A 25,531-nucleotide genomic window follows, 5' to 3' on the forward strand; every position below is an offset into this window, starting at 1 on the left:
GGTCGCACTACTGTCGATTGGTTCACACTCCCCCCATACTGCTGAAATCGGCGTGTTTTATACCCGATTGATCGGCTGACGTAGTTTGTTATTGTTCGTCGCCTATTTTTCATATTCCTGCAAAGCAGGTGGCGGTGACTCATCACTGATATGGTGCACCCGGTGCATGATACACTCGGTGCATCATGGTGCGACCTTGCCTCGTGCGCTTAATATTTCGCAATCCTCGAATATTCTTATGTTTTTAAGTCAATAAGTCCATCTTTTGAATTAATGGATTTTCCATTCGTGACATATGCCTCCGCCCCAGAAAAACTGGTCCCCAGTTTTATATGAACAATAATTAAAAATTTTAACAATAGTAAAAATATATCGTTTAGCCTAACACAAATTTAAAAATTACATATGTACATACGAAGACATTATAATAAATGGTTAGTAGGTTTACATATGTGAGTATTCCATAGTACTCAGTTAAGCTTACAATCATATCTTAATAATAAGTTAGTACTTATTCTAACAAGAAACCTAATAAAATCTTTCCTCTCCAGTAACTATACATAAACAATATTATGCACTTTTATTTACCCTAAATCTATTCGGTTCTGGCAATGGCAGAACAACAAAAATACTGCAACACTGAGAAAAGTTCAATAGAGGCTTAGTCCTATGAGCCAAACTTCGCATCTCACATCACCGAACACCATTATGATCACTGTTCCATAAATGTTTGTGGTGTGGGTCGATTATTCAATCGATGATTCGGCTAGCTTGGACCTCAGTATCAATGTACAGGCCCATCAACAATAATGGCTCATCATAGTCTGCTTTGGCTTCATTCTCATACAGTGCGTTTTTTTTAACGCGCAACATAGGATTTTACGTGTTAAATTTTTAAGCCCATGTTAGACCATTTTATTTTGGAACTACAAGTCTATAACTTGACTTGTGTGTCTTTAGTACCCTGAAGCTTAAGTAAGTCTACCAATTTGGTCTAAAAAGTGATTAAAAACTGGAAAAAAATCATTTTTTTTCGAAAAGATTTTATCGTTCCATACTCCCTGTATGCATTGTTGTTCCTTGTTGTTTTTATACTGGCAGGGCAGGTAGCAGGTAAAGTGACATATTTTGACTGCATCACGACCCGACATCTTTTGAACGTCAAAAGGGCATTTTATGATTGTTTGGAATACTGTTTGGCTTCAAACGGAGGTCACTTTGAACAATTCACTTATAAAAAGACTTCTTTTGTTCTTAAATTTCTTGATATAAAGTTAATGATCACCCTGTTTTACTTTCTACGCCAAATTTTACCTGCTACCTGCCGTGCCAGTATCAAAAACAACAAAGAACAACAATGCATACAGGGAGTATGAAACGATAAAACCTTTTCGAAAAAAGATGATTTTTTGCAAGCTTTTTAACACTTTTTAGGCCGAATTGGTAAACTTACTTAAGCTTCAGGGTACGAAACAGCCACCCGTCAAGTTTTATACTTGTAGTTCCAAAATAACATGGTCTAACATGGGCTTAAAAATTTAACACGTGAAATCCTATGTTGCGCGTTAAAAAAAACGCACTGTATATTCCTCAGTGTTACATGAAATATAAGAACAAAGGTTAATATGTGCTACTTAAGGCTTAATATACAATATCATGTCTTATAACTAAATTAATTTTAGCATCATTTGTAGCTCTTATTTATGTGTTAGTATGTACGATCCATTTTCCATTCCTAAAAAATAAAAAATGGAACGTGTGAAATTTATTTCCCTAATGCTGTAAAGCAAGGATTGGGATCTAATTTCCCGTGTATGTACCGCGCGAACAAAATTAGTCATGTAAACAACTTGAACGGTCGTTTACTGTTATCATTATTTTATTTGTTATGTTAGTCGTTCGTCATCAACCAACAAGATTGTCGGAGCGTCGTGTCAGGAATATTCGCCTCCTCAGCGAGACATTTTTTATCGCACCTTATTAGTTCATAGCGCTAAAAAATAATTGGATTAAATTTCATGACTAGATTATTCTCGTAAACATTAACGTACAATTTCCAATAAGAATAATCGATAAGTAGACCTTATTGCTGCTGATAAGCAGAATATGGCCCTATATTTCCAAAAGGCTCTAACTGAGCAACAAACGGCTGTGCTACCGCTTGCTCTAGATCATCTCTAGTTTGAGGATTAATGGGCCCCCCTGCTCGCACTTGCGCCTGGTTATCCGGATTTGGGCACAGTGCCGGATTGCGGACAACCTGATTTGCGTGGGATTCAGGTGGTCCCATAAGTTTGTGGTCCAAACGCACCTCCAGAAGATGCGCCAGCAGAATTCACTTCTGATGTTCAAACCCTTTGTTGTGTTTGGGGTACTACTGGTACCCGAAACTGGTGAAACGTAGCATTCGGTATATAAGTATGCGTGTATTGGGAATGATTCGGTTGATTCAAAAATCACGTAATGAAAATCAATATGCACATAATGTAAACCGTCTTCCTAACTCGGACTATTTAAATTAGTCATTTATTTATGCGCGCAGCGACACATTCATTTCTCATCGCTCGCGAATTAGCTGCTTTCCTCGCAAAAATGCATAAACAACTTATATGCCTAAGGTAATACGTCTATTACCGCATTATTGTACAGACAAAAATATACTCTCTTTTTAACCATCAGTGGTTTATCTTTATACATAATTATAGGTAGGCGCCTATAAAAGAAAAATATTAAACATGCTTAAATTCAATCATTTATTTAACCATTATTTAACATCGGAAAATTAAACTGATATCTGTTCTTGAATTTTCGGAATTTGCGCAATAAAAATTCAGACGCAGATAAAAGAATAAAATCCTTGGGTTCTGTAAAAATAAGTACACAGCTCAATATGTGGAGCTTTATTATACATTATAATTGTTACTTTGTTTGAACATTATGCTTTAATTGCATTTTGCATTTTATGCATTACTCGGTCTGTACTGAACAATGTCTGGTCTCATTGAGATATTATTCCGAATTGGCTAAACCAGCGAATTCCATGGTTTTAAGCATGGTGCACTCATTAACTGTTGGGAAAACATTTCTCTGATAACCTAATATGACAAGTGTTCAAGTTTCAAAAAATACAGAAACATAAACCGTTTCTAACTAACTTCCAATCCTTTAGGAAAAGTTTGTTTTATCAAAAATTGGATGTAATATCCTCAATCAAATGCTTTTCCTTCATTGATTTCTGTAAAAATAAAAATATGCCATTAGTATGTAAATGCAAGTAGGTATTAAATAATTAACTTAAATCCTTTCTGGCGTATTAAAAAAAACTCTAATTATTGCATTACCACAAATTTGCATTGTCTGTCTTAGTTTCACTTTGCCTTACAAAGCTGAGTCAACGCTAAAGGGTGTCATCATTCGGATTATCAGCCGGACGAAGTAGAAATAAGCAGCGATGTTCGCTTTTGTTTTAGTCCAGGAGCTGATGTATTTTTGTAACCCTTTACTTCGTGTAGTAGATAGATAGATAGATAGATACTGTTTATTTATTCAAAACCCAAATGGGCGTAGAACAGTGTCACACATAGTATATTTCAGATACATAGTATAATTCATAATATACCATGTATCTGTCTTACTATTTTCCAAATAGTATAAAAATCAGAATAGGTAATAAGTAGTATCTTGACTTCTTGACCGTGCAATACAGTCTTTACTTGTCAATGTTCAATAAGTATTTAGCCCAGTTTTATTTAGTAAAGTCTTCAATTAATCCATCGACTCATATAATGAAAAATCACGATATAAAACTCAAGTGTACACTTTTTAACTTTATAATAACAATGGCCATTTTTCTTAATTATTCTCATATGCTAAAAATTTGCATGTCAAAATTAAATTACAATGATATTTATCCATACGCAGTTTTTTAGACGCGTCGTTACCACGAAGACTTAAATAACAAAGTCATCACCATCTGCCTGCAGCATAAGAAAAGAATTATCTAATCAATTGGTTAGGTACTTACGTACCTATATATCGCATTTTTTCATGTGCACAAAAACGAAATATATCCTACTGTAGGATAATTCATTTAAGCAAATAAAAGTAAATCATTTTTCTTAACTTAATTATGAGCATTTTGACTTTATCGGGCTTGTAACTTGTAACTCTGAATTATTCAGCAGTTCAATATTTATTTCAAAAAGTAGTCGTAGTCAGTATGCTAGAAATCTGTACAATTTATTGTACATCGTAATGAGACGATCCTATAAACTGAATTAAGGCAAACGATTAAAGCAACTAATACGCAAATTTCCAGGATAACGTATAACCGGTTGCTGTCAGGAATAGGAATCTCCGTTGCCTGAAAATGTTGACAAGTTTAGCTACTTCGTATGGACCTTTTTATATCCGAGTTTAAAGAAGTCTAGTATCAATTTGCTTCAAAGACCCAATTTTCAAAACTTAATAAACGTATGTATATGGTTTAGCATACTTTTCAGCCCGCTATTAGTTTCGCATTCAACGAGTATTTTTGGTTTGTTCCTTAAGAAAAATTCATGCACAGCCCTAACATCGATAACAGCAAACAGTATTGCTGTGTGGCACTAAAACAAATATTTATCAACATGTACAGACCTTTCTGTATCAGAAACTTCTCAACTGAGAAGGGAAAAATCAGAAACAACTACTTTGAGAGCTAATACTCCTACCAACATTGAATTATACTGTTTTTCCTGTTGAATTCTTGAGTATTTAAATTACTCCTTTATAAAAGATACCAATATTTTTTCATTGGCAATTCAATAATTATTTTATTTAATTATGAATCCTGAGCTGGGGGGACATCTTCGTACAGATGCACCAAAAATAGTTCAACTGCATGTAAGTTGAAACTTTAGTACTCATAAAACTCATTACAATGGGTCGGTTAAAGAAACAAACTCTATGTGCCACTTACGTAATAAGGTATTACGCTCAGCTAGCGTTTTTTACCTTAATTATTTAACGTAATAAAATTCAGCTGAAATAAATTAAAAATAAAGCCACATTATCATGATGTGTGGGTCTTATCGTCTTATTCGAGTAGTATGTGTGTTGAATGTGTTAAATATCACTTCAGAAATACTTTATTACAAATGTATCATTTACCATTCGTATTCAAAAAAAAAAAAAACTTCTGTCACTTTTTAAATCAGTTGTCATTTTTTCCATCGTAAAATCAAATTTAATTATCCTTAGCCAATACAATATTTCGACTTGTTATTCCATGTAGGTAAATTATCATGTGCATTTAGAAAAAAAAAAAAAAAACATTAAAATTCATCAATCAGCAGTTTTCTTATCGACACCTTCGCGGCGATGCGACGAGATGAGTGCAATAAAGCAAGTCGGTCACACCGGCATTTTTGTGTGATGGGATTTTTGCATCACTGCTCATTAACAAAAATGCAATTTCGCAATAATTTCTAATAAGTTAAAATAACATTGAGGTAGTCGCCACACCATTAACTTAGACTCGGTCTTGATTCCTGACTGCTTTGGGCTTGAGACCTTCCTGAGGCTTGGGAGTCATTAATACAAGTAGAAAAATTTGATAACAAAACGAAATTAGCTAAATTTTAAAGAAGTGTTAGCAGCAAATTCAAGTTCGACGTTCAAGCGTGCGATTATAGAAGTCAATTTTTACGGCTGCCCCATAACATAACTTTCTGGTTAGTCACAAATTGACGCTGGATAAATTTTTCCAACAATTTCACTGTATTAAAAGTTATTTCTACGTAGACTTAGGCCTTAGTCATTTCAGATAGTACGTATAGTTCAGCATTTGCTATGTCTGTATTCGTTACTACTACAACTCCTCCAGCTAGTTCACCTACACTGAGTAGGTCCACTAAACGAGCCCCCAGATAGTCACACATTACGTTTATTGTTATCTCTAGAATTATAATTTCCAATGCCAATGGATGTGCGCTTATAGACGGCCATTCATACACATTATTCCGGTATAGTAATTCATTCCGTCGTTAGCCCCTAAACAGACGGTTTCTTGACGCTTTGACAAAATGTTCTTTCGCATCATCAGAGTTATCCACTCCCTTGAGTAGAGAAACGTCAAGCTTTTCATTGTGACTTGGCACCGAAAAGAAAAAATTCATGATGTTTAGAGTATTGATTAAATCGCTAAAGTGACAGACAAAAAAGCTACAAAGAGAACTGCAGTGAATAACAGCATTTCTAAAAAGGATATAATAAATGGTCTCAGTCAGACCCTGATTTGAAAGTAATCAGAAAATGGTTGAAGAAGAATTTGAAACCAGATTGGCAACAGATTTCCAGATATGGACCAAGAGTAACGGGTTACTGGTTGCAGTGGAATTCGCTTCTACTGCGAGATGACTTAATTACTCGCAAATGGGAAAGTGCAGACTGCAAACGATTTGTTTACCAAACAATAGTGCCCAATTCCTGGAAAGATAATGTGCTGCGAAAACTACATGACAGTCGGGAAGGAGGACACTTTGGAGTAAACCAGACTTTGTCTAGAATAAGAGATCGATTTTACTGGATTAACTTCAGAAAGGACGTTGAGGAATGGTTTAAACGGTGTGACCGGTGTTCATTAAAGATGGGATCAAGCACAATTCATTAATTTGAGAGAGATAAGTTTAAACTAAACGACGACCGAATGAAGATGAGACTAGACCATAGGCCAGCTGTTGGCGGTTATAAGGAAGGTGATAAGGTCTGGCTGTATTAATCTAAGAGAAACATTGAAGTCAAAAATTGCAACGACCCTGGGAAGGACCATACAAGATAGTGAAGAAAATAAACAACCTAATCTACCGAACTCAACTGTCATCACGATCCAAACCGAAGGTAGTTCATGTGGAGAGACTAAGTCCATACAGAGGAAAAAATCCGCCATCGTGGAACGTTCAGAATGACGCTATCCGGGAGCTTTTAAAGAGGGGGGCACTATTACAAAGGCCACAAAAGCAGATAAATATTTCCTGAAATGTAGGGAAAAACTAGGGGTCACCATATAGGATTTCCCTAAATTTAGGGAAAAAGTGAACTACTTGGCAACATCGACCCAGGGGAGTCCCAAGCTTACCCCCTAATACGAAGTTTAAACCCTCTAGCGCTAAAAATAAGGGCTAAAATCCATATTACCATGTGAACTACAAGTCCCCAAACATCTACTTGGACACATCCCGGTATCATTAAGGAAATGTTGGCTAGAACATTCGAGACATCATAAACCTTTAGTGGTCGTTTAAGAAGGACGTTTTAGACTTTCTGGAAGCATAAATCGCACATATATAAACGAGCCGACCGGACGGAGAGTTCAGTTCAGTAGTGAACGAGTTGTGGAATTACAGCGGTGCGAAGCGAAGCAAAAAAGCGAAGTAGTGAAGAGTGGTAAACATGACTTTAGTGGTTTAAAAATGATTTCTAGTGTTGTAAATTGTAGTGTAACTAGGTATTGAATAAAGTTTTTTGAGTTTATTCAAAGTCTCACGTCACTAAAAGAACCCCGTAAACTGTAACCATTTCAAATGGTGAAGCAACAGATAAGTTTTATTGCAGCACATGTGCGAAATTGACCGTTGGGATTAAAAAATAAACGTGTTCTTTAAATAAAGTTAAAATTTGCTTCGCTTGAAAGAAATTTTGCTGAACCCTAAAAAAATGTTCTTAGTATCAATCGAGTATCTATCTGGCATTGGTTAATATATTTTTGGAATTTTACTAACGATCTAAAATAGTTTCGACATTGCTGCTTTGCCGCTTGTATTAAAAAGTATCATCACATCACCCTTTTTATTTTAAATAAAAAAAACCCTGTAGGTATATTCTTATAAAGTTAGAATCGCAATCTGTTTCTAACCATTTTTTATTAATACGACTTTATCTTTTACCGTTTCCGAGCTTTTGCTACATTTAATGTGTTTTTTTTATAACTGAATCAATGAGGTTAAATAGTCCTCATTTTGAGCAATTGTTAAAGTAAATTAATAAATATAATGTATTTGAGTTTTTATAATTATTGTTTTAACATACTTCATCTGGCTCACTTTGTGTTCCGATCAGCATACCTAACAACGAGAATTCATTTCATTTGTTATAATTGGTTTTACTACTAAACCTTTTTTATTTAACCTTCTTTTTTAAATTGACACTGCTGGCAAACTAATAAATAAACTTCAATTTTTATGTATTCTTTGAGTTAAAGATGTTAGTAAAAAAGCAAGCTAAGGCTGCAGGATAATATTACGGCCATTTCTGGTGAACAGCCAGCTGCTATGGTAGAATCAGCGATAAACCGACATCCACTGACCGAGTAGTCACATAAATTTGTTAACCGGTCGTATCAGTATGTAGAACTGCGATCCGGCACTCCTCGCCCCTTGAGTGTCGCGAGAGGGTGCGAGGAAACTTGACGTTGTGTATTACTCTGCCTGTGTATTACACTCTTCATTGTCACTTAATCTCGAGCCTTGGAATGACGTGCTCGTTACTTCTGGGCAATATGATCTTGGGGCGACTGTTATTGACTCGATTACCAAGACCCGGCCACGCTATTGCGACGCAGCTGCCTCTCTGAAGACAGCGCTCACGTACACAGCCTTCTTGCATCGTCCATCATCCTCATCCTTTAGCTCTCGCGTGTTTTTTTATGATGATCTTTTCAGCAATCTTGTTGTGACGGCGTATACTCTCACTGTGCACAACGGAGCATTTTTGCAGTCACACCCGTGTTAGTAGTTACGGTGCACACCCAGTAACCAGCACAGTCAGCAATGTTAGCGTAATGAGGTCGCTGACGAATATAAAAGATGCACAGTAGCTCGGCTAAGGCACCGATCTCTGGGGTCATCCTCAGGGGGAGGTCAATGGTCTCCGGGTCGGTCGTCCCCCTTTACGGTGTAGCTGAAAGGCTGAAATAGACTCGCCATTCCCGTAGTTTCATGAAGACGCCGGTGAATACGGCAGTATTGGCCCTTCTAATCTGGGGGTAAGATTCACCCCACTGTATTCCTTATTTTTACCACTTTTACAATAAACGAGGCTTACCTGTGACCAGAGTTGTTTCTCTACCATCCCTCACTACGCACCCCTAAACGTGACAATATACAGGATGCTTTCGAGTTCGAGACGCGATACCTCATAAGCCGTGAGTATGATAAACCTTTAGACTGAAGGTTGTTGATGTGAAGCTGCACCGCTCTGACGTACTCTCGTCGTGACCAGCCATTGGGCTTGACTATATCCCACCTCCTCTCTCTAGACTCGCCGCTCTCTCCAGACCACGGGAATAAGACCCAGCTTCCTCCATACTTGTTCCATATTGCGCTTAAACACGTCTGATATCATCTTTGCCAACAGTGGTGAAAAATGTCCTTTCTGAATATTTGTGTTTCTCGTTCCTGCTGCGGTATCTTTCCAGTCGGACAAGACTTTTCTCCACGCAATTTCCAGAGGACGAAAAAAATGCCAAGTCAAGTGGCTGTGTTAAATTTGTGCTATTCCGAGGCAGACAAATTATTGTCACAAAGAAAAACCTTTTTGCCCTGAAACTTTTTAAGCCTTGGTCTCATCTGATATTCGATCCAATCGTTGAATATATTCGCATCATTGTTGAATATATTCGCAAACATCCAGATGCAGTGGCGTTGTATCGATAGCCGTTGGGGCCATTGTTTTTCCATGTACTCCACAATAACTCTCTTGCAACCTTTCCGCTAAACATTATAGAAATAAATGTTCTGAATATTTGGATCCTTTCTTAACAAGAACTCTTTACTTGCCGCCATTATATCTCACGTTGATCTCGTCAAAATTCCACAAGTTAGTTGGTGCAACATCATCTATTTCACTTTCTATATTCTTAAAGGAACTTCTCAACAAAAACTTACATTTAGGTTACAAACATGTTTCAAAAACACTTAACATCTTTTTTCATGTCCCCAGCAAGTTTTACCTCAATCAAATACCTTAGATCTGTCCCCTTATTTCCGATCCATCTATCGCTAATTTGTTGCACTACATAAAATACCAAGTCTGTATAAACAACCACTTCGGCCACGTCTTGATCACTTAAACCAACCGAGGTTAAGTTTTTAGTTTCTAAAAAATGAACTCGAATATAAAAAAATGTATTAAACATAGAGTGATAACTTACCAAAACTAACAGTACCAGAAACTATCGCTTTGATATTGTTTAAAAGGCTGCACTTCGGTGAGGTCATAAAAGCTCCCTGTAATATGAGTTGAGTAAGATCTTCAGGCAATTGTGCGTCCACTACCATCTGGTGCCATCCAAGATTTTCAAATGTAGTGTTGTAGTAATAAATGGTGGAGAAAAATTCCAATTGTTTTTGAATCACTGAATTTACTCGTTGGTACCTTTTGCCGCAATCCCTCCGCTAATATAAAAGTTGCTCTACTTATGAAATGGCTAAATTTCCACAAACTTCCTTAAAAATAAGTTGAGAAAGGTAAGAAAGAGTAAGAGTAAAAGAGACTAGATTGAAGGTAATTAAATGTTTCAAATAATCTTATAGTCAAAAATTGTCGGTCAGGTCAGAGCAAGCTCAACATTAAGTGGAGTTCTTAATTGTGTGGAAATTAGTCCTCGATCAGTGTTGATATCCCGTAGAGTGGAATGGGTAGGCGCCACCAGCTCAGAAGAGGTGAACTGGAACCCCCAAAGATAGTATTTGGCACTTCACTTGACTATGTTCCAAGCGCACAGCTTTAGACATGTATGCATTCAAGGTAAAAATACAACAAAGGTAATAATCACAACCACCTCCAAGTAATACGCTCAATGAATCCAGTTGGCCGTTTATTATTATAACCTAACCTAACCAACGGCAAGACTATAGAAACCCTATCAAATATTGGTCACTAACCACCTGATCTGACTTAGCTTTTTCCTAAACTCACTGCGTTTACATTAAGAAATGTCCAGTCCAGAAGAAACATTAGGCTTCTCTGATGACTGGGTTAAGCCTTCCGATAAGTAATGAGGCCACACTAAAACAAAAGTTTTGAGTTAGTCTAAAGAACTACAGCCCATCCAAAGTGCCCTAAAAAATGCTTATTATAATACCGGACTAGTTACTAAATCAAAAGTTTAATTACAAATGAATTTTAATAATTAAATAAATTTCGTGTGATTAAAATCCAACAAAGCGTATATCACGCAAAAGATGCTGTGTATAACCAAGCTAGTCAAGTTATGACATGATAAACCAGCCCTTAGAACGTCCACTGCTAGACATAGGCCACTCCATCATCGCTTTCCACTCAATCCTACCGTGGATAAAGAGTTATTAAAAGCAACTCCCTTAGTTGCGTTAGAGTCCTCCAAATACAAGCGCAATAATTACAACAGCAACTAATCTAATGACCTGGTTAAAGGACTGTATGTATTGACTAACTCTGGTTAATTTCAGTTATTTAAAATAGTTTAAATAGATAAGTCGTTGTACAAACCGTACTTTCGATTTATAATCATTAATAAACCTAAATGTTCCGCTCGATCAGGAAATGAAGAATCCAGAAGGACAATTACCCTGATATGTAGGGAAACGTCAAGCTTTTCATTGTGACTTACGGCACCGGAAAGGAAAAATTAATGATGTTTAGAGTATTGATCAAATCGCGAAAGTGACAGACAAAGAGACTACAAAGAGAACTGCAGTGAATAACAGCGTTTCTAAAAAAGACATAATAAAATGTCTGCACTCAGACCCTGATTTGAAAGTAATCAGAAAATGGTTGGAGAAGAATTTGAAACCAGATAGGCAACAGATTTCCAGATATGGACCAACAGTGGGGTTACTGGTTGCAGTGGAATTCGCTTCGACTGCGAGATGACTTAATTACTCGCAAATGGGAAAGTCCAGACGGCAAACGCTTTTTTTTACCAAACAATAGTGTCCAATTCCTGCAAAGATAGTGTGCTGCGAGAACTACATGACAGTCGGGAAGGAGGACACTTTGGAGTAAACCAGACTTTGGCTAGAATAAGAGATCGATTTTATTGGATTAACTTCAGGAAGGATGGAAAGAATGGGTTAAACGGTGTGACCGTTGTTCATCAAAGAAGGGATCAAGCACAATTCATTAATTTGAGAGAGATAAGTTTAAACTAAACAACAACCGAATGAAGATGAGACTAGACCATAGGCCAGCAGTTGGCGGTTATAAGGAAGGTGATGAGATCTGGCTGTATTAATCTAGGAGAAACATTGAAGTCAAAAATTGCAACGACCCTGGAAAGAACCATAGAAGATAGTGAAGAAAATAAACAACCTAGTCTACCGAACTCAACTGTCATAACGATCTAAACCGAAGGTAGTTCATGTGGAGCGACTCATGCAAAGTCCATACAGAGAAAGAAATCCGCCATCTTGAAACGTTCAGAATGACGCTATCCGGGAGCTTTTAAAGAGGGCGGCAGTGTTACAAAGGCCACAAAACCAGATAAAGATTTCCTGAAATTTAGGAAAAACTAGGGGTCACCATATAGGATTTCCCTAAATTTAGGGAAAAAGTGAACAACTTGGCAACATCGATGGGAGTCCCAAGCTTACCCCCCTTATACCCTTATAGTTTCAACCCTCTAGGGCTATAAATATGGGAGTTATATATCCATATCCATGTGAAATACAAGTCCCCAAACATCTACTTATGTACACATCCCGGTATCATTAAGGAAATGTTGGGTAGTGCATTCGCGACATCATAAACGTTTAGTGGTCGTTTTAGACTTTCTGCCGACCGGACGGAGAGTTCAGTTCAGTAGTGAACGAGTTATGGAATTACAGCGGTGCGAAGCGAAGTAGTGAAAACTGGTAAAAGTGACTTTAGTGGTTTAAAAATGATTTCTAGTGTTGTAAATTGTTGTGTAATTATTGAATAAAGTTTTTTGAGTTTATTCAAAGTCTCACGTCTCTTAAAGAACGCCGTAAAGTGTAACAATATCAAATAGTGAAGTAACAGATAAGTTTTATTGCAGGACATGTGCGAAATTGACCGTTCGGGTGAAAAAATAAATGTGTTCTTTAAAGATGTTTAAAAATTTGCTACGCTTGAAAAAAATTTTGCTGAACCGTAAAAAATTGTTCTTAGTATCTATCAAGTATCTATATGGCATTGGTTAATATATTTTTGGAGTTCTACTAACGATCTAAAATAGTTTCATCATTGCTACTTTGTCGCTTGTATTAAAAAGTATCATCACATCACCCTTTTTATTTTAAATAAAAAAATCCTGTAGGTAGATTCTTATAAAGTTAGAATCGCAATCTGTTTCTAAGCATTTTTTATTAATACTACTTTACGTCTATCTTTTACCGTTTCCGAGATTTTGCTACATTTAATGTGTTTTCTTTAACACTGAATCAATGAGGTTATGTAGTCCTCATTTTGAGCAATTGTTAAAGTAAATTATTAAAGATAATATATTTGAGTTTTTATAATTATTGTTTTAACAATCTTCATCCGGCTCACTTTGTGTTCCGATCAGCATACCTGACAACGAGAATTCATTTCATTTGTAATAATTGGTTTTACTACTAAACCTTTTTATTTAACCTTCTTTTTTAAATTGACACTGTGGACAAACTAATAAATAAACTTCAATTGTTTGTCGTGTGATGTTACAATATTTCCTTTTTAGGTCACAGTCCATAACTGAAATGAATAAAAGGATAAGTGTTAGTAGTTTTAACACTTACGGTCTCTTTAAATAAAAAGTACATAAACTCACATGCCGATAATAGTTTTTACGACTTTTCTTTGTAATTATTAATTATTAACCAAGCGAAAGAGATTTTGGCAATAACGATGATGATAATAATTACCTTTTTTAAGTAGCAGGAATTTTATTAATTTTAAATTTATTCAAAATAAATCATGACTCCACATACAAGCTTTGAACTAAAAAATAAAAATTCAATTTCAAAAAAACTATTTAAAAAACTAAAAAATGTTTAACGGTATAAACATTTTGAACATATAATAAATGATTTTTTTGTGGTGAAATTTGCAAACCATTTTTTGCACTCTTGACAAGTAATGTTAACTTAAGTCTTGTGTGTGTTTGTGGCGTTTGGAATTTTAGGTCGCAGTCTTGCTTTGTTTCTTAATTTGTTCTCTTAGTATTTTATGGATCTCATTTAGTTCGGTCATATTTTTCCTTATTATTTATTTTTTTGGTATCTTCCAGTTTTAGATGCTGGTTCCGAATTATGTTAGACAAATATTTTCTTTATGCTCGTGTTCTTGTATTATGACGTCTACGAACTGCTGCAGCTATGGTCGAGGGCATTAATGAGAGCGATGCACGTCATTGACGTTTAACGCGCCACGTTGCCAGATGTTTAGTTTCTTCATTAAAACCTGAACTTTACATAAATTGTGTTTTTATTTACTTCATATATAGAAGTTGAGGCAGTTTTTTTTACAGATAATTTTGAATAACATTATTAGTCAATATTCAGGTTTATTTCCTAATCCTTTTGAAAATTGCTAAAACTATCTTGTGCTTCTAAAAGCAAAATCAAAAAAATTATTTTAATTTAATATTTTAATTAAAAGTTATTATCTTAGAACTAACAATTATTATACTACTTATAATTAGTTTAAAAATCTGCATAATTGCAAATAAGTAATAATTACATAAATATTTTAACTTGAATGTGCAATATAGTAATAGAGCAATTAACAAGCAGATCTAATATCTAATTATTTTAGTTTAAGGTGCGTCTCTCTTTATTGAATCAGTGTCATCCCAAAAAAATTCCGTTTATGGTTTTCCTTCCTTATATATACCAGGTGTCCAAGAGCACCCTGGACATCGGAGATTAACATGGGAAAACGGTTTTGATTTTTTTGCGCCTGTACGGTTGATTTGATTGAAAAATCGTATTAATGAAAGTTGTAGTACCTATCACGGACTAGTTTTCTGTATTTTTTTCAGATCTCTAACTTGTCGTAAAACACGAACAAAAATGCGAAAATTTAAACTTTTTACCTGCACTGTATAAGCGGTTGTCGAGCAACCGTACCAGCAACAATGACCGGTTTACCCGTTGCCCGACAACCGTCTATACAGTGCAGGCCAAAAGTTAAAATGTTCTCATTTTTGTTCGTGTTTTACGACGAAAGGGCTCAAGTTAGAGATCCGAAAAAAATACAGAAAATTAGTCCGTGATAGGTACTACAACTTTCATTAATACGATTTTTCAATCAAATCAACCGTACAGGCGCAAAAAAATCAAAACCGTTTTCCCATGTTAATCTCCTATGTCCAGGGTGCTCTTGGACACCTGGTATATAATAGGTCAAAGCAGTGTCTCAGGTCCATTTTTAAACAATAAAAGTTATGTAGATATAAATAACAAAAAAATCTGTTCTACGCATTTTTAACTCTTACATTTTTAAAATACATGTGCAATTTACTTAATAACCTAAAAATAGAAATGTTACATTAATCTGAAAAATTATCCTCACTGCTTGAATCATCCGGTCCATAACCTGCCCTCTCTTGTACCATTTCATAATTTATTCCTCTGTATGACGAATACTATTTTTCCATACGGCTGTTGTCATGGTTGTTAAAGCTTCCTTCCACATATTAAGAGCATTGTCAATAGATCTAAATCATCATAGCTAGTAAAACTAGTCATAGAGACTTTAGACAAATTTTACCTGCCATCCCTGCCAATATGCATATTATAGTAGTTTTTGGACACTCCCCATATCAGTTCAATTGCATTGGAAATGCAGTGATATGGGGGTAAACGAAGAATCGTATGGCCATGTTGCTCTGCTATCTGGTCAATAAGGTATAGCTTCTGAGGTTTGTTCCTATAAATACTTAATTTAAGCAACTGAACAGGTGAATGAATGGTTATCAACATCTCACCGCTTTACCAGTCCTAATAATTCATTTTTAAAGGCATCTGGGTTAAAGTTGACGTTCTCACTTCTTAACCATTCCTGTATACTTGCTTTATTCCAACTGCTGTTTGGAATTTTTTTGATTAATTGATTGTGGTAGGGTGCATTATCCAAAACAATAGCGGAAGGCTGGGTTAAACTTGGCATCAATTGTTCTTGAAACCATTTAAGAAAATTTTTCTGGTTTATCTCACCATGATAATCCCCAGACTGGCTCTTTGAAGCAAATATGAGCTCAGCACCCGGAATAAATCCATTTTCATTACCCGCATGAAGAATAATGAATCTAAATGTTCCAGTAGCATTAGTTTCAACATCTAATACATAAATCATAATTTCCAAATGGGATTCTGACAAAAAGCATCAAGATTAGTATCATGCAAAATTAAAAACAAAAAGATAAGCATTTTATAAAAAAATATAGTTAAATTTTGACTTAAAGAGTTTTGCTTGTAGCTAACCTTTTGCCATCTACCCTGGTGCTCTTCACACTATGTTTGCTTTCATCCTGCCAGGAATGGCCTGGGGTCCCATTTTGGAATATCCATGTCTCATCTGTAAAAACAAATTGATAGAGATTTGGTTGCTTTATTTCTACATACCTGCGTAAAAATTGAATTCTTTTAAAAGCTATATCAGGAAGTTCCATTAATCCTCTTCGGGGGCAATCTCTTAACCACTTAAACCCAATTTTATGAAGCACCTTACACAATGATTTTAATCCGCCAACAAACATTTCTTTACTCCTTAACTTTTCATAAATACTTTCCCTGGTTATGTGTTCTACAAAAAAGTGTTACCAAAACATTAATGAGGAGGACATAAAATAAACAAAACAACTTACTTTGTTCATACATCTCATATATGGAGTTGCGAATAGCTGCAACATCAATATTGGCAATGTCCATACTAGACTTTGGCCTACCTGGACTTTTCTTTGGTGAACTTAACGGAATGCCTTGCTTGACTTTCTGTGATATAGCACTTACTGTAGAAACACCAAGCCCAAGTGCTTCAGCTACACGCTAAAAATCCTGTTGGTAAACAAAAATACTCTATTGCAATAATTTTAGTTTTACTTCTCTCACAGCAGCCAAAGGGATAAAAGGACCTCCGTGATCTCCTTCACGTTCAAAAAATGATAATAAAGCAGCGACAAGCTGCTGGCTTTGTTTATTTAAAGCCATGTTTATTAACATACAACACTCACTCTTAAACACCAAAATAATAAGTAATATTAATATGTACACAGACACACACCAACGAACTAAATAACTATTAGCTACTGCAATAAATAATGCCAATTAACCGTAAAAACACTTGAATAATATGCGATATATCCACAAAATTCTCAAGTTGTTGTTAAAATTAGTTGTCTCTCTGTAAGCAGTTTTTAGTCAAATCATTTGTGCAAGTCATCAACCACAAAAACAAAAACAGCAAACGGTCAAGCAATCTGGCAACAACGCACACAAATCGTTAAACGCCGAGATCGAGAAGGTCAGGCTTGTATCAGAATTGCGTTCATTTAATAAGCGCGTGTTAGAAAGAGAGCGCTACAGGTCGCAACTAATCGCTAAGAAATACGAATGCATTTTCAAAACGTCATACTCACTGATAACGTGCATCGCTCCCATTAGTGCCCTCGACCATACTGTAGTTCACAATCTAGGAAGTCTGCCTCTCTGAAGACAGCCTTCGCGTACACAGCCTTCTTGCATCGTCCATCATCCTCATCCTTTAGCTCTCGCGTGTTTTTTTTTTTTGATGATCTTTTCAGCAATCTTGTTGTGACGGTGTATACTCTCACTGTGCACAACGGAGCATTTTTGCAGAATATGCAGAATGCTCTCGAAATCGAGACACGATACCTCATGAGCCGTGAGTATGGTAAACCTTTAGACGGAAGGTTGTTGGTGTGAAGCTGCACCGCTCTGACGTAGTCTCGTCGTGACCTGCCATTGGGCTTGGCTATCCCATCCTTGCTCTAGACTCGCCGCTCTTTCCAGACCACGAGAATAAGACCCAGCTTCCTCCAGGCGTTCTATAATGCGCTTAATTAAACCTGTAGCTAGTGACAGTTGTCTTCCAACCCTAACGATAAATCCAACCTTTTTGTAGTACTTCGGAGTGACGTAGTCTGCATGGGCATAACAATTCAAATTTTGATCCAATACTTGATTTTTGGTTCGTATTTAAATTCCGAATAATTTATCAATATTGTGAGGTTTACAAGGCCCAGATATTTTATATTTAGTTCCGAACACACAGAACTCAGATTGTTCTTACTTAGCCATTGGAATAAATTATTCAAGTCGTTTATAACAGACTTTTATTTCGCTTAATTTACTTCCACTACATTGCGGGCGGGTGTTAGTATATTATTAATGGTGATTAATCATTTTTAATGGCGTAAATGCAAAAGTAAATAATTAAGTGATTAAATCACTAAAAACTTAAAAGTAATTAAAAAATGAAAGAGCATGCATCAAAGCCGGTATAATGCTCTGTAAATTTAACAGGGTAGGAACTTACCTGTTAAATTAATTAGTTTTGTGTGGTTAGTGTGTACTATTAATTATTACTAAAAAAATAGCGATGGCTACATGCAACTTATATACAAAAATGTGCAAGTAAACAAAATAAAAGTATTTTAAGCCGACTTAAGAGAATGAATAAACAATAAAAAAAACATCGTTCTCTTACAACACTTTAACATTACAATTCTTGACGACCCGCACTATATCATTTATATAGATCAGAAAAAGTTAGGGACCTAAAACAATTCCCATGTTGAACAAGCAATAAATTTGATATAGCGGTTTTAAATTTTGCTTTTTGTTTTCTGTTAGTGAAGATTGAAACGTCTCGAACATTCAGATCCGTCATCAAAAATTGCAGTTGATCGTTGTCGTTTATGTTGATATCGATGTTGTCGAATCCGTTTTCGTTGCTGTTGATTGTCGATTCCGTTATCGAAAATGGGCGCAACTTGGTTGGATTACCTGTTAAAACATTTTCATTTATAAAAGGAAATCAAATAGCCAAGTGCCAACAAAGATGCTTTCCGATTTTTATGGATTCTGCCAACATGCAATAACTATATAAGCTTTATTTTTATTAAGATAAGTTACATGTATATAAGTTGTTGTTACGTAACTTTAATCTGACATGTAAATGCTGTTTTGTGTCTGTAAATAAACGTAAATGACTGATAATATTCTCATTATAAGTATCGACATGGGTAAGGGGTGGTCACATGGGTGATTCAGAACGATTGGTTAAAACATTTAGAGATTTTTTAGTGTGCAGCAGTATAAAATATTTAAATATAGAGCAAAGGTTTAGGTTTCCATGATACTTTCTGTAGCGACTCACCCTGTGCACTTCCATGTAAAACAAATTAACTTACTACGTAACAGGTAATAAGGATGATGATATTGTAACATAAAGATTACACTAGGTGCCGTTACCTTAGGTTGCCCCGGTCTCCCCCTGTACAATGTCCCTGTAAGCAAGATTGGCGAATTGGGGTCATGATGTGAGTATAAATACTGCACCATAAGCACGTACAGATCACTGATCTCTGGGTTAATCTGGGTACGCCTATTGTGTAACGCAACGTGGAGCAGTAGGTGACCAAGTGCCACACCCTAGATCAGCCCTAGCAAAGGAAATAGTGTGGGCGAGCAGCATAAGTTGCCGCACCTACTTACCTCCCTTTGTTAGGTTCTTCACGTCTTTACCGGCTCGGTGAATGCCCTCATACCTAAGTCTAGGGTTCATTCATCCCCGTTAAAGCGTCGCCCACCGTATTCTTTCTGCCTAAGGTCGGATCACATCATGCTCCCCGCCATCTTGACAATCTGGGGGTAAGATTACTGTCTAGTCACTAATGCACTATAATCTAATAAAAGTGGGTTACCTGTGGAAACCTGTGTGTTCTTCTCCCTCAACTACCCCTTAACGTGACATGGTGGAGGCGCTCCGTTCAATCCCCGTCTATTAATCCTCACATTGATAGACACACCCTCGCAAATTGAAGCCAATTAAGTCACAGGGAAAAGATGAAGGAATAACAGAGAAAAAAGAAGAGAGGCAAAGACCAGAAGAAAGAAGAGAGACAAAGAGAGAGAAAGAAAGAGACATCAGGAAGACGACACAACAATGCCCACCCCAGAAGAATCAAGACGAGTCTTGAAGGACCAGCCTGCAGGTCCGCAGTTGCTTGAACTGAGTAGGGCAATATCAAGAGCGGCCTGTAGGTTGCCCTAAACATTTTAGCACATATTAGTTTGTATTGTATTGGGTAAGATAAAACTAAATTTTTTGATGACTAGGTTTCATAAAATAAGTGTATGTATAGTTAATGAAATAACAATATCTCGATTTCTAGGCCAGTGACACAATTCCCGACCTAGGTACTTTGCTGAGGTAGCAAAATCGCGCAAGTATCCGGTGTTTTGTTTATATTAAGGTAGATGCGAATACATGTTATGTCTGTTTATGTTATTGGAGTCGGGCTTGTTTGCTAATTAATTGTTTACTTTAGGGGCCACCTAATTACCTCGTTGCGTCTATCGACAAATTGACCTGATTAAAGAAGCGAGAAGAAGAGGAGCAAGCCTAGGAGAAACCAACATCTTCGGATGGGTTCCGCACCGTCGGTTCTACACCCGCGTGCACCCAGAGTCCCTTAAATGACGGGCTGAAGAAGGTTCTCCAGATGGGCTTAGAAATGACGATGTATAGTAGTCCAAAGCAACGTGTGCTAAAAAGATGCACGCAATGGACCAAAGATGTCGAAGCTAAGCGATGGATTTCCGCTTAGACAATGTAGTGCCGAGATAAGGTACTAGAAGATGGTGCCCGATGCAGGGGAACTATTGCTGTGGCGTAGCAACACAAGAAAAAATGGACTCTATGTCTATGGAGGAAAATAAATGAGAGGCCCACATAACGGCCCTTCACGACAATATGGGGGAGGTCCTGAAATCATTGAGTTTGCACTCAGAGGAACAAAAACGGTGTCAAGAGGAAACAAATAAAGCAATAAGAACAACAGAAACCAGGATCCACAGCTTGGAGGAATTCCTGGGTAGAGAACAGCAAGGGGGTGAATGGGTGTCAGGCATGATCCAAACTAACTTGGAAGCAAACCTAGGGACAGCTGTCAGAATTGTTCTCTTACTGAGAAAAATGCGGAGCCAGACGGCTTTCCAGGAGTGCAGACAGAAACAAATACCCATGGCTCTAATAAAACCAGAAACACTACTGTCAGATTTGAGGAAAATAGAGAGAGAAATAAATAAAAATGGATTTGAACTTGCCATATCAATCCATCAGTTGTCATCATACTTCACATTCTACGTCACATTCTCTGAAGGCTTGCTGGTGGTGCACATAAAAATCCCGCTTATCTCTCGGGGCAGTCAGTGGCGTTTATTCCAATTACTAACATCTCCATTTGCCTGGGAAAGTCAAACGTGCACAATTAGACATGTACCACTGATGATGGCAGTAGCCACCACAGAAACCCGAACCATACTAAAAGAGGTAACAGGCATTGCACTTCACGAATGTAAACCATACCAAGATAGGTTATGCTACTTACCGAGATTTGCAGGGGACCAGACACAAGGCCCCACCTGTGCACGCAAGTTATTCGACGGAACCACAGTTGAAGACATCACAGAACATTGTCCAATGCACTGCCATCAATCGAACCTCATGATCATATCAGAAATTGGGTCAGAATAATTTCTGCTGACACACCCTAAACCCAACACCACAATTACGTGCCCCCAGGACTCATTTAACTTGCAAACTCAGATGCTAAACCTACCAGGGGCGTTAAGGATAACCCTACCTTGTCAATGCCAGCTGAGCGTAAATGGTGACACCATGATCCAAAAACGCTTCCCTTGCAAATCCGACAAGTCAACAGCCGCCATTAAGCATATTTTACCGGCCGCGTGGACTAACCTAAAAACATTTGTGCTAAAACCAACAAATAACCAAGCATATTTACCCACCTTCTACAATTTTTCCGGAGTGCCTAAACGGCAATTGGACAACGGATCTGCCCCATTTTAATCTGTCTTCGGAGAAAACGCTAAGATAGACGTTAGAAGAAAACCGTCACCGTGCACAACGGAAACCACTCCTTCATGTTTTTATGGAATATTACCTTATCCCTAGCTGTAATTTACCTGCTCCTCAGAAGGCCAGCCATAATGGCGGTCACCCACGCGGTGCCAAAAGGTGCATCAACCATAGCAATGCCCTGCCCGGCAACAAACAGCTCCTGGTTGCTGATTTTTACCTGGTCTACAGGGGCACTAGTCATCACATTAATCGTATATAGCATAATAAAACATTTTCTCACCTCCAGACGAACTAGCCACAGGCACAAAAGGGAGAATCAAGACGAAACCAATCACCTCACCAGCAACAAACAAGAAATGGTGCCAGAAGCAGTACGCGGGCAGAACACCTTTGTCATCAAGATTGACGAATCATCCGATCTAGCGCATGAGCTAGAAAAAGGTGTGGTCTGCCAACTTGAACGACAAGTGACTGACACCAATCTGGCACAAAGCCAACACAGCAGGTTAAATAAGGATTAAATAAGTACTAGATAAGACATGGCTTCAATTAAGTAAATTTTATTTAAAAATAAAAATGTACAATTGGCCTCCGAAGCCGCGGGGTGAAGGTGAGCAGACACAGCTGCCCACAACACGGCCCCTCGTACACCACAATATGTCCCGCTGGAGGTACCGGCGGCCAATCTTCACCCCAAACCTTGAAAAACTGGACCCCCGCCCGGAACCCCTAATACAAAACGGAAGTAACAATACACATATAAAAGAATACAGAACACTTACTCGGGGGAGGTCTGGCAATCGCCGACGTAGGAACGAATTAACCCTGCGGCGCACAACGCGCAGGGGTAAGGGCATTCCACGAGAATCTGGTGCACAAACAAGGGAAAAGAAAAAGAGAAAAATTAAAAAAAAAAAAAACAAAAAGGAGTAATTTATCACTCACCAACGAAATCCATCTCTTTAGCAAAGGTATTGTAGAGGCTTCGGAGACCAATTAACTCATAAATTAGAGTAATAAGAAAAAGGTAGACTATGCATCGTAAGGTCTAACATAGTTTTAAAAAAAATATAAACATATCTTATTGCATGATACCGGGCCACACAACGGCAACGCCACCTAGCACACGACACAAACACAGGACCAAGGCGAACCACCGGCCAAAAAAGGAAGTCACAGCGTGCGTCGATAGACGGCAGCACCAGAACGCCCAGGGAGCTGGTAGCCTTGGTATCCGTGAACTGAGTAGCGGCCAAGATGCTGGAACGTTCGGACAAGCCCTCAGGCGCTTAGCATGATTAGTGGTTTAAATTATAAGTCTATGGTTGAATAAAGGATTCGTTCCACCACATAAACCCACCTGATAGCACGTAAGCCGGTATAGATTTGTACGATTAGGATATTTTAGTGTTCGGAGCGAACACTTTTTAGGGGAAGGGCATGTAACATAAAGATTACACTAGGTGCCGTTATCTTAGGTTGCTCCGGTCTCCCCCAGTACAATGTCTGTGTAAGCAAGATTGGCGAATTGGGGTCATGATGTGAGTATAAATACTGCACCATAAGCACGTAAAGATTACTGATCTCTGGGTTAGTCTGGGTACGCGAATTAAAGCTCTATTCCGATTGAAGATGTTTTTAAAAATATTTATTTTCGAAATAAGGCACTTATAACTAATGAGCAATACTTAAACAGCAACAAACGGTTAGCTTGGCTTTGACATAAGTAATGATGATAGTACGAACGCAACAAATGGTTTTAAAGAACTATTCTGCTTACTGCAGCAGTTTTCTAGCTTACTATAGTGTAGTACGTGGGTTTAGGGACATTTTTCCTCCACCCTTAGATTTTTCAACGTCCTCGTTGAGAAGCTTTTGTAATGATTTAATAGGAATATACTTCAAGTACTTTTGTTTTTTCCATTGATAGATTACGATACCTATAATACAAATAATCAATATGAATACAATAATAAAAATACTAGTTGTTATAATGTTTGATTGTGACTGTGCAAAGTCTTGAAATTTGATAGGTTCTAAGAGATCTTCTTCAATTAGGCCTGGATCATTTAAATGTTTTACTTTAAAATTCAACGTATAGTTTGTTATTTCAAAATTCAAAGATTCGATTAACGTTGCCGTTATATTATTACTAGCCAAGGCATATCGATATTGATTAAAAATTACATCGCATTAACTTCCGACAATATTACAGCCTTTTAGGTGTTTTTTCTCAAATTTGAAACAGTTTTCATAGATTACTTCACTTGATTTAGTACATATTAATAATGCTTTATGATAAGTTAAAGAATGTACCTTATAGTTATTTGCTATGTTTGCGTAATAACAATTCTTCCTTAAAATACAACTATTTTCTAAGGGTTCCGCACAAATCCACTTCGCGTTGATTTCCTCACACTTTTTGAACCATAACTCGCCACAATAGAACTTACTAGGACTTATAAGGATTTTAGATTGATTATTTGGGATTGGGTAGACGAATTTTAAGTCACAAAAACTTTGTTCGAACACTGGTATTTTAATCGCTAGAATGACCATATCATTAAGTATTAAAGCTCCAGTTTTACAAATTAATTTTAACTCAGTCATGTGACTTATTGACCATAGGACTTTCTTTGGTTAGTGATATAGCAAGTATTGCCAGATTTCACTAATTTCTAATAGAGAAAGAATTTCTAGGTCTAATGTCTCCAGATGAGCAAAAGAAAGCACTCTTATAAGTTTTTCCAATAAGTCATTTATGTGATGTGAATTTGTATGTATAAATCTTGTATTGACAGCGTGAGCATCAATTGATTATTGATTTGCAATATTTGTTTTTGAATCATATCAGAATTATCATTAATGCTTTTCAAAGTGTCTCTGAATTTTGACATTACATGGCCAGCAATTGAGCTGAGTTCATTGATTTTATGCATTGAATTCAGCTGATTTCTTTTAAGAACCCCAAAATTTTGAGTTATAGTTTGCAAATCGTTATCGTCTAGATTTCCGGTAACAAACTTAATACCTGCTCCAAGAAAATTGAATAATCCTCGTTTAGTGCGGGTTTCCTTATGTAATTTGTCATATGTGTCAAAGGTTTTATTGAGCAGTTTACATGTGTGCAAATATAGTGTTTCAATGGTGTTATTTGTATGTTCGTCCACTAGAGGCTTAATAATTATTATGTTAGTAAGAAGCTGTGATAAAATGTTTCCTATATTAGTAATATTAAAAGGGATATAAGTTGTATGATAATGATAAATTATTTGCGTACGAGCAATATCTTCTTCATAGAATCCGTTGTTTGCCAGTTCATGTATTTGAAGGGCCTGGACCGGAAGAGTCAGAATCAGGAGGATCGGGATCAATATCCTGTGGAACAACAGAATTTTTCCTAAGTCTCTTGATTTTTCTAACGTGAGTATTAATAGTT

General features: G+C 36.9%; 1 protein-coding gene and 2 long non-coding RNA genes across 6 annotated transcripts in view; all 3 read right to left on the reverse strand.

The window, feature by feature from the left end:
- The window catches only part of LOC145736752 (uncharacterized), a 200,977-nt gene that overhangs the window by 13,126 nt on the left and 162,320 nt on the right, over window positions 1-25,531 (reverse strand). The gene's annotated exons all lie outside the window — the stretch shown is intronic.
- LOC145736470 (uncharacterized) lies at window positions 14,591-16,736 on the reverse strand. Of its 4 annotated transcripts, none has more exons than XM_081990929.1 (5): window positions 16,446-16,736; window positions 16,179-16,301; window positions 15,950-16,113; window positions 15,733-15,891; window positions 14,591-15,679 (listed from the first exon to the last, which is right to left on the reverse strand). In XM_081990929.1, exons 2-5 carry the CDS (start codon window positions 16,299-16,301, stop codon window positions 15,586-15,588), a joined length of 540 nt encoding a protein of 179 aa, XP_081847055.1. In that variant the 5' UTR covers window positions 16,446-16,736; the 3' UTR covers window positions 14,591-15,585. The 4 variants fall into 4 exon arrangements, with proteins under 4 accessions (XP_081847055.1, XP_081847054.1, XP_081847053.1 ...); XM_081990928.1 differs by having other exon boundaries at window positions 16,179-16,334; XM_081990927.1 differs by having other exon boundaries at window positions 15,950-16,301.
- On the reverse strand, window positions 16,829-23,550 carry LOC145736471 (uncharacterized). The gene is made up of 11 exons (XR_014179963.1): window positions 23,038-23,550; window positions 22,875-22,960; window positions 22,373-22,821; window positions 22,020-22,314; window positions 21,854-21,969; window positions 21,599-21,760; window positions 19,910-21,531; window positions 19,701-19,850; window positions 19,458-19,648; window positions 17,064-18,989; window positions 16,829-17,009 (listed from the first exon to the last, which is right to left on the reverse strand). It is a non-coding gene; the product is annotated as an uncharacterized LOC145736471 (long non-coding RNA).

This window comes from Ips typographus, linkage group LG12 (assembly GCF_016097725.1).
Source record: "Ips typographus isolate SLU linkage group LG12, UJ_Ityp_2.0, whole genome shotgun sequence".
NCBI classification, from domain to species: domain Eukaryota; kingdom Metazoa; phylum Arthropoda; class Insecta; order Coleoptera; family Curculionidae; genus Ips; species Ips typographus.